Source organism: Necator americanus, chromosome I (genome assembly GCF_031761385.1).
Source record: "Necator americanus strain Aroian chromosome I, whole genome shotgun sequence".
Lineage (NCBI taxonomy): Eukaryota > Metazoa > Nematoda > Chromadorea > Rhabditida > Ancylostomatidae > Necator > Necator americanus.
Genome location: NC_087371.1, coordinates 593,298 through 610,814, shown reverse-complemented (window position 1 = coordinate 610,814; position 17,517 = coordinate 593,298). Strand labels below are relative to the sequence as shown.

At 40.1% G+C, this 17,517-nt stretch overlaps 2 protein-coding genes across 3 annotated transcripts; one reads left to right on the top strand and one right to left on the bottom strand.

The window, feature by feature from the left end:
- Positions 1 to 2,685: 2,685 nt before the first annotated feature.
- RB195_004071 (uncharacterized protein) lies at positions 2,686 to 10,271 on the bottom strand (the record flags this gene model as incomplete). Of its 2 annotated transcripts, XM_064178526.1 has the most annotated exons (22): positions 2,686 to 2,747; positions 2,807 to 2,862; positions 2,927 to 3,048; positions 3,758 to 3,844; positions 3,980 to 4,132; positions 4,182 to 4,304; positions 4,489 to 4,629; positions 4,688 to 4,773; positions 4,821 to 4,996; positions 5,519 to 5,996; positions 6,758 to 6,875; positions 7,398 to 7,508; positions 7,620 to 7,742; positions 8,266 to 8,385; positions 8,444 to 8,563; positions 8,627 to 8,743; positions 9,338 to 9,466; positions 9,529 to 9,612; positions 9,801 to 9,881; positions 9,990 to 10,040; positions 10,145 to 10,204; positions 10,260 to 10,271. In XM_064178526.1, the coding sequence occupies 22 exons, from the start codon at positions 10,269 to 10,271 to the stop codon at positions 2,686 to 2,688; spliced, it is 2,610 nt and encodes an 869-aa protein (XP_064033040.1). The 2 variants fall into 2 exon arrangements, with proteins under 2 accessions (XP_064033040.1, XP_064033041.1); XM_064178525.1 differs by lacking the exon at positions 2,686 to 2,747 and having other exon boundaries at positions 2,763 to 2,862.
- A 1,549-nt stretch (positions 10,272 to 11,820) lies between these two features.
- Positions 11,821 to 17,275, top strand: RB195_004070 (uncharacterized protein; the record flags this gene model as incomplete). The annotated part of the gene is made up of 14 exons (XM_013443421.2): positions 11,821 to 11,939; positions 12,172 to 12,266; positions 13,446 to 13,616; positions 13,747 to 13,864; positions 13,922 to 13,992; positions 14,071 to 14,158; positions 15,668 to 15,783; positions 15,846 to 16,044; positions 16,112 to 16,166; positions 16,223 to 16,349; positions 16,413 to 16,606; positions 16,687 to 16,779; positions 16,978 to 17,111; positions 17,167 to 17,275. 14 exons carry the CDS (start codon positions 11,821 to 11,823, stop codon positions 17,273 to 17,275), a joined length of 1,689 nt encoding a protein of 562 aa, XP_013298875.2.
- Between the last annotated feature and the right edge of the window lie 242 nt (positions 17,276 to 17,517).

Here is a 17,517-nt window from a genome sequence, read left to right as displayed (position 1 = left end):
ATTTCAAGTTGTACTGATGTTACCTATTTAGAAGTATTAATTATGGCTATGGTTCCAAAGAAATTAATCCCAAACGAAATGAGGTTCCAAAGAAATATGACAATATTGGAGAATTCAATTTAGACATGGCAAAAAGAGAAAGAAAAAACGAATGCGAAAGTTTTTTAAGTATTTGATCTCAGCGTTACTTGAACAGAAAGGTCTAGAACTGATCACATCCGTATGACCAACTATGATAAATGAGGCGCGCTCAGTGTTGGGCAACGCTCACCGTCCTTCCATTAGAACGCTCTTATCTTTTTTTAACGCTCTGCAAGGAGTCTGTTTGTTCATTTGCTAATTTTTCCTATAATTTATGTCTACTACTCCATTCCATTTGTTTTCTTTCTATTCAATATCACAGAGCTACCACTTCGTTTATTTTTTTTTACAATTTTGAACTGCTCAGATTACTGTACGTGTGGGAAACTCTCGCATTCCTCATTTGGTCCTGTTAAATTGAATTTCTGAACATTATCACTCAATAATGCAATCATCGTGCTATATAATAACGCGGTTAGTCTGTGAGAGTGTGGGTCTGTCTGTCACGAAAATGCCACATAATGATACAAAACCATGCACCAGTGATGTGCCGAACCATTGCCATGCAACTTGTAGACGAGCACTCTACCACTGGACCACTGCCCAGAGTTACGTCTTTGTTACTATATTTACCTTGATAAGGCAAGTTTGTTTTTGTCATATGTTAGTGGGGTAAATAAACTTTTATGTGAATGTATACTTCCAAATCTGCAAACTATCATGCTATGTAATAATTCTACTTATTTTGTCACGTGTGTGCATCTCTGTGTTTTTCTGTGTCTCAGTCAAGAAATTCCAAAAAGAGAGGAAGACGGATACCATGGCGTCGGTTGGTCCGCTGGAGCCCCAACGCGGTAAAATTGGGTGAGACGGATCGTATGGGGTTCGAAATGTAAAATGGGGTGGGATGGATCCCACGGAGTCAGAATATTGCGCCGGTCCAGGAAGCTATACAGTGGGGAAAGACGGGTTCTACTGCGTCCGATTGCTGTACGGGGAGCCCAAACGCGGTAGAATGGGTTTCTATGGTTCCTTCACATGTCTATTTCCCAGTATGTTTCCCTGATGCAGCTAACATCCTTTCTCAAAAAGAGGGACACACGGCTGTATAAATACAATGCATAGTAGCCAGCAGTTTACGCGATCTGACGTAGAACGTTATTTTTATCACTACGATAGTGATAGTCATTTCATGCTAGCACATCATTCTTTGCTAATAGTTGAGAATGGAGGAAACTCGTACATTAAATAATGTTTCCCAATTGTGGAGGTTTGAGAGGAAGATAGATGTAAAATCAATTTTGATTGCTCTCCAAATATAGAACTGACTCGTTTAAAGAAAAACCATAAAATCTTTCATATATAACGAGATCTCCCCACCGGCCTGATATAGTAAAACCAAGGAATAGGCTGCTGAGTGAATCGGAGCCTGTGGAGGGGTGCTCATTCTAACATACCACGTAGAATATAAAGCGGTTCCAGCGTGGTTTTTTAGAACGACTAGGGAGAACTGAGCGATACCACACTTGTTTCCGTAATCTACATTCCCAACTCTACTTTTTCACTGGAGTTTCCTTTCCAGATATGATTTCGTGATACGCTGTCTTTAGAAAACGTTCAATGGCAGAAAGAAGAAGAAACTCAATGAAATTTCTGTCACACCTGAACTACGTAATTTCTTTAGTATAACGTGATATGTCCCTTTACACACAGGTGTGCTTACAACCCAAAGATCATACTGTTTTCAATATCGCAACAATTCACCGGTTTCAGCCTTTAAAAGAATATGTAATTTCTTCTTTCACTTCTGGAATGGACAATCTGCTCAGAACCCTGGAGATTCAACAAACATTTCAGTTTGTTTTTTGTCGTAGAAGAATTGAAGAAGAGGAGGCAAACTTTCTTTTTAATACGAAACACCGAAATCGATCCTAAAATTGCACCCATTCATTGGGGTGTATGTCCATAAGTGGGGAATAATACTATCCTAACATAACACGTCAAGTTTAGCATATTGAAGATCTGAATGCGTACAAAATGGAAGCTATTCTTGTTCTTCCAACTTCTAGAGATGCTTTTTCTCAAGAATTTCGTAACAAAATCTCAAATCTCCAACAAATCAAAACTGAACTTGAAACTCCAGCACTAGATTAGGACGTTTTAACTTTGAAAAAATATAAACACAAATCTCTGAACAACACTTGGAGGTTCTATACAAACATAATGTACTCCCAAAGAACCGTGAAACAAATATAAATGTAAAACAACTTGAAGTATATTTGAGTTTACACGTTGATCAGATTCATATTCATTCACTCAGTGAAAAACGAACCAATCATACTCATTGAAGAACTTCTTCAGAGTTTGTTATTATTTAAGAGAACCGTGAAGGATTAAAGGGAATACAAGCAGTACAAGTAACGCACAAAAGGCAGTAAAGCATCTTCTCGAAGATTACTAGCACAAGTGTTATGAGTGTTCTTAAATAAGAAACCTAACCACAAATGTTACAGAAATAGTCCGCTGACTGAAGACAGAAACTATTTTATCAGCGTACTTCGTACTATGTATACCGTCTAAAATTAAGTTAATATGAATAGAAGATTAGTTTATCAGTCGATAGAGAAGGCATGTACATTTAAAAAAGAGAAAAGAAACAAAAACACCTAAAACATGTAAAATTAGTATTGTTTAGGCGCATCCGAGACAATCTCTTGAAATTCACCAGGTTCTGAAGGCTCCATCCAGGCCCGATCACCAATAAGTTCCACCTTCAGTCCACTGGATTTCACAATAGAATAAGAGAGAGAAAACGCATCAGTGAGCATGGAAATTCCAAACAAACCGCTTTTGCTTGGATTTTTTGTAGACCGGCGTCACTGGACACTTGCGCGTAGGCGGGTCGTCCACGTCGGTTAGTAATTTGCTCTCCTGAGCTTGGGTTTGCATTCCAATTAGCGGTGTGCTCTGCAAATTGATATTATTACACTCTAATAACTAAAACTGAGCTTGACAGAAGTAAAAAATAAAAATGTTTTCAGCGCAGAGGGAAGGTTCGTACTTGAAACCCAAAAAATGCAACCCATTGGCTTCTGCAGCGTTGACAGCGGCAATAATGTACATTCTGAAACCTCTCGATGAAGTAAAGCGAAAAAAGTCCGATTCAAAACAATATGATTAAGCCTATTTTTGATGAACGCACCTACAGTGTGTTTGTCGCGGTATATGGAACAATAAGATCTTAATTTAAGTATAGAAGAAGCAAAAGAAAAAATGAGGATGAAAATGAAGAGCATAGAAGGAGTAGGCGTATTTTGAAAAAAGATAAAAAAAAAACAACTCCAAAAAACAAATTAAAGTGATGTCGCGAAGATGTTCTTTTTTTTAACAATCTACTGACTTTCCGGTATTCAGTTCTTTTATTCTCCTCAAAGCTCTGAAAAAATTATCCAAATATTCGTCATCTGAACAAATTTGGAGCCAGATACCAATTTCAGCTAATTTCAAACATTCAAAACTAAATCCCTAATGTAATGGAACTCATCACTTCCTTGCTTTATACATTGGAGGACTGCGAAGCAAACGTAAAATGTTGCCAATAATCCCGTATAGTACTTACCTCCACATTGAATTAAGATTTAGGAAAAACAGTTCAATACCTTCAAGATAAACTTACTTTAGAAGGTGGAGGTGTGAAGTAGGAAACCGATTGAGCCTCCCCGTCTGATGTGAAACGTATCCGCTGTGGTGAGTCGTATATTCCCTGCGAACAATAAGCTCAAAATTCCATATATATATATATTTATATATATATATATATATATATATATATATATATATATATAAGTTTGTAAGAATAAAACTAACGGACCTAAAAGAATGAACAAAAATGATCTACCTTTTGTTCTGCATGGTTCAATCGCATCATAGTTATTCGGTAATGATTCTTAACATGCTCCGGATCAAATTCTATCCTTCCGCAGGGGTTGAGACAGTTAGCGTATGTGCATGAGCACGGGTGCGATCTTCCGAACTCATCTGGGCCATCAACCTTGAAGGAAACAATAGTGGGCACATAAAGTGTTGGAAAAACACTTTACCTGGCAACCTATCCCATCTAAAGCGCACTGACATGTCTCCGGTCTGCAAAATCCGCTTTCGCATTGGCACCCACATAAAATGCGTGACCTTCGAATAGATTCCAAACTTTCTACGTTTTCATCCTGTAAATTAATTTCAAAAACTCCAAAGAAATCAAAACTAGACAGCTGCCAGACAAATACAACATAGGTTGTTTTTTTTTTACTGAATTAAAAAAAATAAACAAAAGAGACAAAGTTTCAGGTCGGCAAGAAATTTACAAAATGTTTAAGAAATTCTGTGTAGGATCTTCTAATTGCCTTTTACCTTCTGCAGTTGTACTCCTGACCGCTTCAACATCCTGATTCGAGTTTTACCTTCGAACAGAGGCAGTTGATGAGCAGTGCACCGCTCAAGCCCCTCGGCGTCAAACACATCACCAATATTTTCACTCTCTGACATCTCTTCCTAAAAGCGAATCTGGTTTCCTCAAACGGATTGAATTTTGGATGGCAAAAGATCTTGCTTCATAGTCAATCGGAAGCGTTAGTTCTGGTCGTCTTCCGTACCAAAGCGGAAACTGCCGCTTCGTGAAGTGCTTATCTACCATCCCTGAACAGATCTCTCATTTTGATGTCGCAGCAAACACAGCTCCTTACCTAACGTTACTTCGCCATTTTTCGGCACTGTGGAAATTCCTTGTGTTCGAGCGAAGTAGTACACACTAACGTTTTGGAATCTGACTCGCTTATCCAGAGATTGTTCAGATTTCGATTTTCGTACCAAGTTTGAAGTTGCGCAATTAGTAGAATTGGAAGAACTTTTCCTCAGTGGACTGTAAAAGTTGGAGTTGATTTAAAGGCATCGTATCACGATTTTGACGTAATGTGGAACCTACGGCGAAAGCTTAGAGTTTGTAGAGTATACCGCGGAACCCAGCGTGGTTCCGCTCATCTTTTCCTGATCTTCTTAGAAAACGGCGCGGAACCGTTTTAATTCCTACGAGGAGCGTCAGAACGCGTTTCTATGTACACGTTTCGGTCCCCTCAGCACCCCAATCATCTGCTTCACTTCAATAGGTTGGTGAGAAGACATAACCGGTCTTCCACCGCTCGCACTTTGATGCGGCGCGTGCACGAAAGTGATTGCAATGATACCGTCCTGAAAAGTCTTCAACGTCTTTTTTACGATGACTAAGTAAAGATGAGCGAAGACACGCTGGGTTTCACAATCTACTATCCGAACTCTACGCTTTCGTTGTGAGTTCGCACCGCTTCAAAATGGTGGTTTGCTACCTTTAAGAAAAGGTGGTTTCGCGAATTAAAAGTTGCAAATTATGATTTATGAGACAACTGGCCTTGATATCTTAATTTCATTCGCAGTAGCTTCTTGGGTAGCACCGTCAGAAACACATTCAACTGTACAAGAACTTGTTGACGAACCAGCTTCTATTGAGCAGGAACATGCTATTTGATCATCGTTGTTATCATTTTCTCGTTCATCGGATCCATCTTTTGCAGTTTTCTCTATACTCGCGAATGAAATGCCAGATTCAGCCTCCATGGTGTTCATGACCACAACCGGTTGACCTCTCTCTGGTTCAACAAGTTCTCCTCTGTTGTTACTGTTAGCCGCTTTTTCCGTCTTTGATGATATCAGCTTGGTCTCTAGAGGACAACTCTTCACAAAACTATTTGTCGTTTCTGCTTCTCCCTGATCATGTTCACTCCCAGCGCTCAGGTGAGTTTTTATTAGTTCATCATCCTTCAGAGTGTCATGGTTGCAATTAGTATCTTCTTGGCTATCTCGGTCTGCAGCGCCCAATGGTGGAGGAGCTAAATATTCGTAACATAAAGAGTGTTCATGGAAGAAGTAAGGGAATTTGTGGTTACTAATCGGAAGCTAGAATAGAATGTTGCAAGGGATGAAAGGGCAAACGAAAGGAGAAAGATGAAATGAAGAAGCGTTCGAAGAATTTTAGAACGACGAAAAACTATGTTGCAGGGTATAGTTAGGTCAAGACGACATGAAGCACGGACAGTTACGTAAACGGCTGCGCTCAAAGCGGCACGGTGGAGCGCAGCAGTTGGGGTCGCATAAGGATACTCCTGCAGTTTGCCATGGTTCCACCTCGATTCCAACGGCCGTCTCCACCGTACCGTTTCGAGTGCTGCCGCTTCCGCAACTGTCCGTGCTTTATGTCATTTTCGACCGATTACAGTCAGGTCCTGGCGAAAACTAACGAAATACCCTCAGCTGCGCTAAATTCGAGGCATATTGTATGAGTTGCAACAAAAGCATTAAATAAATGTAGTGAAAATATTAGTCAAGCGCGAAATCGAAAAAGAAAACAATTTGACAGCAGACCGCCACATAAAACACCAAGTACACATACATACACACATCAAGTGTGTGTATGTGTGGTGTCTGTGCGAGAGAGAGAGAGAGAGAGAGAGAGAGAGATGGACACGTAGAGAGAGAGAAAAAGACAGTAATGACCGAAAATTTCAAAAAAAGAAGCGGTGAAAAACAATGGAACAGAGAAAAACGAACAGTGGATGCATATGAACTTCCTGAAGAAGATGTGTAAACCCACTAATCTTTACTTCCGGATCATTACTGCTTACACTCTCTGTGGATAGAGTGACTGCCTGTTCAGTGTTCTGGCTTGGGAAAATCTCTGTCAAGGTAGTTACCATGTCAAGTACGTTTACCTGAATAACATCTTAAACTTGAGGATTTGTTTGAGAAAAAAGTTTGAGTTGTTTGAGAAACCTGCCTAACAACTGCATTATCTCTTAACAGCTAAAGAAAACATCAGTGAAAACGCAACAGTTCCGACGCCACACTCACTTTTGTAGTGCTTAAAGTAATGTCGCCAACATTAGTGGTGGAGTTCGACATAAATGAACGCGGCAAAGCGATTTTCATCCCGCTAAGAACATCAAATGATCAAAAACCACGTAAAAGGTTGATGTAGCAACTGGATCGGTGCGCGATGCGGTGAAGGGTGTCTATCTTGGAGTGCAGCTCAAGTGATGTCCCTTCGCCAACCGTCAAAAAGTGAAGAAGGTTCATTCGCCAACCGTCGAAAAGTGCACGGGTCGGAGCACCGGTTCCGACTATCGCATGTATGACGACGATAGGAAATCTCCTTCTTATCGGATTCAAAGACATCTAGTAAAGTGGGGGAGGAAATCCGGGGGAATCACTAAAGAGTTAATGAAGATACTGACTTGCTTCACATAGTTGACCCTCCTTTTCCTATGTAGTGCTATCTCATTAGTTTCGATGTCTCGCAGCTCAAGACTCGAGCTTCTTTTGCGCAACTGTTTAGCAAGAGGTTCCTGAGAGTAAAGATTTAATTGGATAGATATGCTGATAGAAGTAAGACATCTGTAATAACTTTGTAAAACACTGCTGGAAAAAGATAAATGAAAGTGATAAGCAGATTCTACCTTTGAGTGTGAGCATGAGAGCGAAGCGCGCCTTCTTCGATTCGTCGATGCTGAAGGTGAGCGTCGCAAATCTGATAACGTTGCACTCGGCTGAAGTTTCTTCTTCGGGCTAGCACGAGGAGCCTGAATAGTAACGCACTTTCTCGTTGGTAGACATAAGGTACAACACAGTCGAATATGTACAAATGTGGGGTGAAAACTAAAACATTAAGTGTTTCTAAAAATTGATTCTCAAGTTATTTCATTCTGTCTTCACCATGTTTAGACTTCTCACTTATTTTCAGTCTTTTTTTTTCATACTTCGCCTTCGAGTTAACTGTTTTTCTTGATGCTCAACTGACGGTGAGAGCAACTTGGCTGCATTACCAAATGAACATAATAAGAATAAGCGAGTCGCAAAATATGTGTGTAACTTCAGGTGTAATTGTAACACTGACTTCAATAACTAGAGACGATATGTACACGAAAAACGGGGAGAACCATCCAATTTTTTTCCTGACTCGCTTTTGAAGATCTTGCCTCCGTTCGGGTCATGCACTTTGTAAAGATGCAAGCAGTGTTAATCCAAAAAACCTTATCAATTCCAGCTAATAGTAAGAAAGTGCCCATTAAAACTGGAAACAGTGAAAAAAAGAAACCACCCTACCGTTGCATTGCTCGATTCAGAAATCCTTCGCTCTCGCAAATCTCTTTCCGGCGTTAATCTCAGGTTCATACTGCTCCGACTACGAAACAATTTCGGTGACATTAAAAGTGTTTTTTCCGGCTAGAATCATGGAATGAATTTAACAAAGCTGCTAGAACCGAGACTCACAAAAAATTACCAAATCGTTATGCGAGGTCTCCGACTCTCGAGTAATCTTATCGGCTATTCTACTGAGACTAGCACTACTGTGTCTAAGCGTCTTTGAAAAGCGAGACAATGGTGTCGAAGAAGAAGGCTTCTGTCGATAAAACGAGAACTTTTCGATAAAAAGAAAAGAATATCACAACAAAAAAGGTCAAACCTGGAAATCAGGCTCTATTGTCACCGGTTTTCGAGGTGAGCGGAAATCAGAAGTGCTTGTTGCTAGAAATGCAAGACGCGGCTTCTTCGGTGGTAATGACACAGGATAGGGGTTGTTCTGAAATATATATATATATATATATATATATATATATATATATATATATATATATATATATAGGAGCAAGAATAACGCAAAAGTAAAAAAGAAACAAAACTGAGCTAGGCTAAGCCGCAGAAGATTTAAAAAGAAAGGTTTGAATACAAACGAATATACAGCTATTAGACATAAAACATATAGCAAATAAAATAAACAACGACATAAAGACATTTTTAAAATGCTTTAAAAAGAGGCCCAACAATATACGAGGACAAAATCAACACGATACTATCGATCCTGACAAACTGTGAACGAATCTACGCAAAAAAAAAGAATACACTAGTTTAACACAGAGGCTTAGATCTGGAAAGTTTCATAACAAGCAGTGCCGAAGCACCTAACCGTCTACCCGGTATATGATACTTTTTGCACTTGTATTTCACTCTACTTTATCTTAACAAACTACAACTATCTCAGCAAGATCTCTCAAGTGTACCAATTAAGTTCTTTTTCTGATCACCGCTCGGCTTTTTTATATTATATTAGAGTATAATAAGCTAGAAGAAAAAAGAATATTTAAGAGGTACTTAGAGAAAAAAAAACACATCTCACATCAACTCTAGATGGGATTTGCGAACCAATATTGGTATCAGTGGAACTAGTAGGCGCATTTTCGGCTGCGGCCCCGCACTTTCCCAGATCAACTTTTTGTTCCATTTGAGTGACCAAGTAAAAGTTTTTCTGTAATAGAAAGCTGCATCGGACTGAACCAAAGTGGTCTCGAAATACACAGCAAGGGTCACCTCGGTCGGAGGCTTCTTCCTAGGACTCGTTCTTAAGAACAACGAAGGCACGACCGTAGAACTGCAGTCAGGAACAGCTTGTGTCTAAACTTTGTGAATTTTCTAGTGCAATAAATAGACTTGTGATCAAAAATAAGCCTTCCATTTGAAAATAAACAAAACATGCGAGGAAGGGAACAAGTACGAGAGTAGCTCTCGCACATGCAAAGGTAGCAGATCTGAGGCAGTGAGATGTCTAGTTATAGGAAGATTTAAAGTAATAGTAGTAGTACCTTTGGTACCAGTTTCGTTCGTGACTTCACTCGTTTAAGAGCTGGTGTGAGACTGGGAGGCAACTCGAATGGATCAACACTCTGAACAAGTTGCAGACGAGAATAATATAGTGAATAAGCTTTCAAAGGAAAGAACCGCAAGCAAAATTTTACGATGCAGTTCTAGAAAATCAAGGACACTAAACTAACCACAGCAGGACTAGCAGGGAAAACATGTCGTCTCCAGATGGGTTGTCGATTCTACAAAGGAACACCATAATTTCTACGAAATAAATAGGAACAGAATATCGACGAAATGCGAGTACAACTCAAACACATTCATATGTCATAGTGTTAATCCGCACCTGTAGGATAGGAGGTGATTCGGAAGCATCACAAGCAGTTGAAGATTCAGTATTACATACCTGTGAATAGAATGAATACACAACAGCAGTCCGCTGATCGAAAAGAAGAACCTACTGCATCACTCATCTCGCCGTCGCCTTCTAGTGACTTATCCGGGCAAAACCAGCCATGGAACCTGCGTAGAAAAGTGTCCCACACCAAATAGTGGCAAAAAGAAGTAGAAACGCAAATAATCAGCACCTAGCCGTCGTTTTTTAAAGTCGCGGCCAATAGTTTAAAGGGCGAACAGATACAGGGCGCGATTTTTAGTCTGGTACACGAAAACTACGAGTTGTGGAACAAATTCAATTCCAATGAAGTTGTTGATTCGTATTTTTATTATTTATTCTTTACTCCTCACTTTAGCTAGGTTTATCTGTTTTGCTAGATATAGGATTTTCTTATTCGTTCTGAACACCTCCATCTAAGTGAGCATTTAGTTGTTTCCGCTTTGTGATTTTAATGTTTTCTTCGATCTGAAAGATAGGGGATTGCAGCATATCTTCTATCTTGGTTGTTTCTAAACATCTCACGTTTTCAAAGAGAAGTAAGCAGGGATTCCAGAAACGGAAACTTGGTTTTTTTTACCCTTTTTTCGATTTTTCCGACTTCGTGGAGAGAGGATTGTCATGAAATTGTTGTAGGGGAACGAAAATGGTTGACCCGTTTCAAATAAGCCTTAGACTTGTTCAATGAAAGCTGAGAATAGTTTCTACGATGCCGAAAGTCCTATCTAATGTAGGCGGCTGTTCCGCCCGCAGCAAAATCTCAACATTGTATATACTATAAATTGGTATAAAATGTGCACATTACTTGCATAGGCTTAAAAGTCTCGAAGTCGAAAATGTCCGGGAGAATCAGTTTTGTGCACTTTTTAGCTCACTGCGAATTCCAGTGTGCGCCAGTTCATTCCGAAAATTCAAATTACTTCTCGTGAATCCTGAAGAGGATTGATTTCGAAGAAATTTCACCGAAACAGATGCTTTTGGATGGCATCTATCATTGCCATCCCAAAGAACAGTCTGTCAGGACACGCACGGAACTGTTCTGTCTTATTTGCCTCATTTAGACAATTAAGATGAGTGGTTATTTGCAGTCACTCCGTTTATTGCGAAAAACTGAATGTTCCGCGGTTGTCGACCGTGTTGCAAACAAGACTCTGAATAGCGTGGGATGTTACACATAACATCCTTCAACTATCCAGAAGAAATTCCATCAAGTAATTCTTCTGACTAGCGTCGATCTTTACGGTTCGTGTAGAATAACAGAGATCTGCCAAAGGTCTCCAATTCCCGAGGTTGGAAGTGGATTTGAACTCCACTTTTGAGGAAAATGTACATATGCAGACTTTTATGCAGACCAGACGTATCGACAGAGATAGAGATAGATAGAGATATCGTAGAATTACTGACTTGTTGTGCCTGAACATTGCCGACTGTATCTTTAATACTATTCTCGTTTCTAATCTTCGTACCGTGCAGTCCTTGGAAGTCGAAACAGAAAGCTGACTGCCTTTACTTTCACTTCATAAGTGTGCTACCAATACTATAGTGAATTGTTGCTTTGAAGTAGTGAGGTGTTTCTTTCATAATATGCTCACTTGCAGATCGCCGTTCAACTTATTTTTCGTAGGCTCATGGATTGGGGGCCTGACACCTGGCGACCTTACGGGCAATGGGCAAGCGAAGGACCATTAAGGAACACTACATGGCGGCCAGGACCAAGCGGTGTTCATTCGTCTTATTTGCATTCAAGGTGCAGGACAAATAAGTTTTTTTTTATCTACTACTAACCACATACATCTGGAAAATAAACTTGCTTCCTGTTGTTTTTTCTCGTTTTGTTAGGAGAATTTCCACCAATAGCTTTTAAATCATACTTGAATCTCCATGTTCTTAGAAACTTCAAAAAATTGAGAGGATCGCCTGTGGTTACCCAAAGTTGTAGCCTCTGCTTCTTTCACACGTGCTGCAATCGATGTTTTCAGAAGCGGTTTCGAGATCCAGCGTTCAGCCTACCATCCACATCCATACGCTCGTTTCAGTTACTTGAATCAGTCTTCTCTTCCAACTCCTCATGCAGGTTGGTAGGATCAATTTCTGCCTAAAACATTTTGATTTATGGTCCGATGTGTCGTCGGAAGTTACATACACTCGTAGTGAAACGTTTTGCAAAATGACAACGCTACGCACTTTCGTTAAAACCTTGGACTGTTTCTCTACAATATGCAGAAAACTCTCCGCACCTCTCTTCCTTTTGCTTTTTTCAATGCTTTTTCATTGCTGTTCCGTATACTAGCGCGTGAATAGCATTAAATAGCAGTAGTGGTCCTTTTCCATAAGTCTCTTTTTTTGTTTGTTTTGCACTGAGGATACCTCTAGGATCTTACTTTGTACCTTGTACCTTCTCCGTCCCAGTCCCATTATTTTCATTTTTCATAGTCACAATGGAAGGAAAACTTTTTTCACTAGTTTGAAAGTATCTCCTAACTCAAGGGTGTCTCCTCAAAGATTTTAGTTCCAGGAATTGGATCTCTGGTCCTCTTTTTGTGTAACTCTGTTCCATACAAAATAAGATCTTTGAAGCATCATAGGAGCAAACCAACCAAGAGAAGTAATGGGAGAGGACTTCGTTAAAACTAATTAAGCATATCCATTCATTTTCACTTTATCATTAGAAGATAGTGGAAACCATAAGAAGCAAAAAGAGAAGTATTCCGAGATTTTCCCTGATACTGAGAAGGAACTATGTGCACTCCTTCGCTGGGATCGTGCTTCGTTGCCATGTTACAATACGTTTTACGCCGACTGTTGCTTCTTGCAACGAAAACAGCTCTAAGCCGTGCGGTGACACATGTGCGCGCCCTGTCAGGCCATGTGAAATTCTGCGACCAGATTGGAAAGCTAGTTGATTGTCCCAACAAATCTAATGTGTCTAATCTAATCGCTACATTTTCGCCTGTGTACAGACATCGTGAATTTTTGGCAAGGTTGCAAGTGAATGCGTTGCGGTTCCCACACGCTTATTTCCAATATTCTGGAGACTATTGTGTTTTTTCTTGTTTAAGGTGCTGAGTATATTTGCCTTTCGGGAGCATTTGCTATAGTTTCTTTCTGTCACGTTCGGGGCATTTACAGTAATTTCTTCTTATCGTGTAGAAATGCCGCCTGAGAATCTTTTATGCATATTCTGGCTTTAACAGAAACTATCTCTGAAAGCTGTCGTTTTCGAAGATCCTTTTAAAACCATTCTGTGTTCCAGAGTTTTCGCTCCAACGTACTTTGCGGTCAGAGTTTCGAGAAGCTCGAACCACCATTAATCGAGGATTATTTGCTGATTTCTCTGAAAACACCGCACCCGATCCATTAATTTTGAATTGTGAAATCAGTGCGCAGAAAGTGGATATCAGCTGGAAACCACCCACTCATCAAAGTAAGTTTGATCTATAATTTTAGAATGTTCACATGTTTTCTATAGGCATCCGTGGACGTTCGTAAAAAGTAGAAACATAGATTGTTTCACCTTCATAATCCGTGAATTAGTCAGTTTTTTTACTCTACAGAAAATATTCGATATCTTCTTGAAGTCCAAGATAAAGAATCTGGACGGAAGTGGGTGTTTGACCAGTCATGGGCACAAACCCAAAGGGAGCTTCGAACAACACCAGGGAACACTTACTGGTACAGCACAATCCAGTACATCACTTTTAATTTGAAAGATTTATTCGATTCCTTCAGCATTCGACTAGAGTGTGAGGACATCATGGATCACAGTATTGTTGCTGCCGTCTACAAGGAAATCAAAGCAGGTAGATAGCAGGTTTTTATGCTGCAACTTTTTCTGTTACTTATGTTTTCTGTTGATTTGTGGATGGAGTTTCTTTTAGTCTTCAGTTATGACGAAATGAAGCGAATGTACCTCAAATGTGTGAAGTTTGTAGGGACCCAAATGCAAACTTTTGAAGTTTTATATAGGTAAGATCCCTCATATCTTTTTGTGGTATTCGATTTTGATTGTTTTTCTCTCCTTATTTGTCTTATTTTTTTCTTTCTCCATATATTGACAATAAAAATTTGCGAAAATGACCCAGCATAGTTTCAAAGAAATGCAAATGAGGACTTTTTTTCGAAGTGAGTAACTCAAATAAACGAAGGGAAGACAATGAGAGGATTGCTGAGATCTTCTCATTGTCATCTCAACTCTTTTTCATACTACACCGCAACCTCTATCTGTTCGTGGAGAGATTCCAAGATCGTCAACTTCGTAATATTTTCCCTATAAAGGCAGCGTATAACGATTTTGACTTGTTGCAGGACCCACAGCGAAAGCGTAGAGTTCGGATAGTAGATTGCGTAACTAGCCGTAGTTTTGGTCATCTTCCCCCAATCGTCTTCAAAAAAGGGAATTGCTTTCCTTCGAGGTACTTTAGAACGAGCTTCTATGTGCATGTTCCGGTCCCATCAGCAGCCTTTTCATGTGTCTAATTTGAATAGACCGGTGAGAAGGCATCATTGATCTTCGGCCGCTCGCACTTGGATGTGACGGGTGCACAAAGGTGACGCTTTGCGATGAAATCGTGGTGAAAAGTGTCGTCCTCCGTTTTCTGCGACGATTAGGGATAGATGAGGGGAAGTACCTTGGGCTCCGCAGTCTATTACTCGACTCTACCTTTCGCTGTGGCTTCCGCGTCACGTCAAAATCGTGATACGCTTCCTTTAATGAAAATGTTCTTGCCTGTCTATTTATATCCGTCCTCTAATAGCCGACGACGATTATTAACGATAATCTGGAGTGCGCTTAAAGCTCAGCCCTCGTGAACTTAACAACACATTTCTCGACAGATCATAAAATGTCAAACTTCGCTTTCGTTTCTTGGTGGTGCAAAGAGTAATACTTCTAAGTTGCTTCGCAATTGTGCGGTTGTGTTGTGCTGTCGCTAGAGAGCGTCCATTTTGATTTCCAATGCCTCTCAGAAATCTCAATAGATCCACTTCGACAGCTAGTGAAGAGTGTAGATTGTATTGCTGGATAAAGAATAGGAATTTGGTTATTGTTGCCGCCTGGTATACTTCGCTTATCTATTGCGAAGTTCTCACTAGTTACCTTGCTTGAAGTGATTATTAATCGATTGCCTTTTAACTTCAGCAGTCCTTTTCTTCTCAGCTTTCCGACCCCTCTCATTGTAGCAGAACGACGATCACATCGAATATGACCCCTGTAACCTCCCTCTCTCATCCAATCCACATTTTTTTCTTCTTTATGAGATGTCTGTGAAGTTCAGATGGCGGTTTTCGCTAAACAAACCGAGTACTGTTAATACAAAGCCTCAATTTTGGTTGCTCATTCAAAAAGTTATGCGCATATCGTACGTTGCTGTGTTCTGGATGGAGATTTTGTTCGCTTTTTTAAATAAAAGGTTGAATTCCTGCTGCAAAACAAAATAGTCTAGTAAAATATCTTTTTTAATGCACACTTTGATTTAGATGTAAACCGCGTGAATACTGGGATGAAATCCATAGTTGTCGCGATGGCCTCATGGAGAAATACATCAAAGACAACAACGGACAACCTGCTAATCTTATTAATGGCATCATATCTGGTTTGTCGTACAAGTTACAAAGCTGCTCTGCGGAAGTAAAGTCCGTAGAAATAGAATTTAAGGTCTTTTCTTCTCTGCACGGGTTTACGCTGATGGATCCTTACCAACTCACTCACCATTTGGAAATGTGCGAATGTTAGTGCCGCCAGGTGCTTTGCTTGATCCGACGATCAATAACTTCTACTTTGCTGACTTCTATTGCAATTACTATACGCATTATGTGACAGTAGTGGTATGCAGGAAAGGATCGGAAACTGACAAGTGTGTAGGAAATAAATGATAGTCTCTAGTTTCATGAGTTCCAAGGTTATTTGTGATATTTGTTCAGCTATTGCTATACACGACTTCATCAAATGAACCCCGAAGACAATCCTTTTTTGACGGTAAGCCGAGATCAATTTAGTGGAGTCCAGCAACTTGTACACTTATGGATTCTCAGGTGATTCCATCCAGACATCCACACTATCCGCCAACATATTGTGTAAATAGTGGTGTCTGGGTAGAGATTTATTATACGGAAGACGTGCCGTTGTGGCTGGGACGTTTTGATAATATTCAAATTACAGGTAGGTTGGATGTAATTTAGCAGCATAAGGGGCTGAAGACTGACCGAAGCAAGATATGTTAAGGCGCCGGAACGTCAAAAATTGGTGGTTTACCCAATAATAAGCATTGTGAACGGTGCAACTTATACCCGGTGCCATATCCAGACGATGTTGTGGGTACAGAGGAAGGAGCGTCAAATGATGATAATTTGTCAGTGGCTGATATTACGGTGGCAGAAGATACATTGAATTCGACATTCCTTGTCCTCATGAATGAGGTAATGACGCTAAGCGGTTCTGATCAAAATTCCCACGATGTTCCGAAATCGGTTGTGTAAGCAAAAGTTTTGTTATTTAGCGCAAAGGCAATCTTGCTGAGGAATGGGAAGATGTGGTGGAGGTCATATGCAGTATGGTAGATCAAGCCTGTGAGATGGACAACCATCGCGAGGTGGACGTTTTTCTTTGCAATCTAGAACGCCGGTGTCAAAAATACCCTTTGTAAGAATCGCACGTAGGTGGTTGAAGTTTGCTTTCTTTGAAGTGTAACATTGCCCAGTACAAGCGTGGACATTAATATTGACGAAGTCCTTGAGCAGAGTAACTCTTACACTTGTGATTGATTCGTTTTAAATCAGATTGCGTATAGGGCTCCACTTCCGCATCTGATGCCGCTATCGATGCTGCATTGATGGTGATGGACAAAGAACTGGAGAAATGTCGAGATTGGTTGGTGAAGAAGGCTGCGAACATGTTGAAGGAAGCAGTCGAAAATATTCGAAAGTACGATACAACATTTAAAATGCAAGCTTCAAATCTCGTAACTTGTTATTTTTAGAGATCGCACTATGATCGAGCGTTCGATCAAGCACGTGGCGTTAGTGCAAAAGTTGCATGGTTTACGACCGCCTTTACTTCTAGCAGGCGTCCCTCATCCATCACCATAAGAACGAGATTGCCTCATACTTTCCTAGAACATTCGATGTTATGGGCTGCCGTGTTTCTGATCTCTTTGCATTACCTTCTCATAATCACAATTTGTCACTCTGTCAACGCGTTCTTACGCATGGGTATTGGCTTTTTCTGTACTAACAGAAAGCCGTTGAGCAAATCAATGGAATTTCTGTTCACTTAGGATCTATGACTTTCATTTTCTCTTGCATTGTTATCCGTTCCTTGTAATGATCTG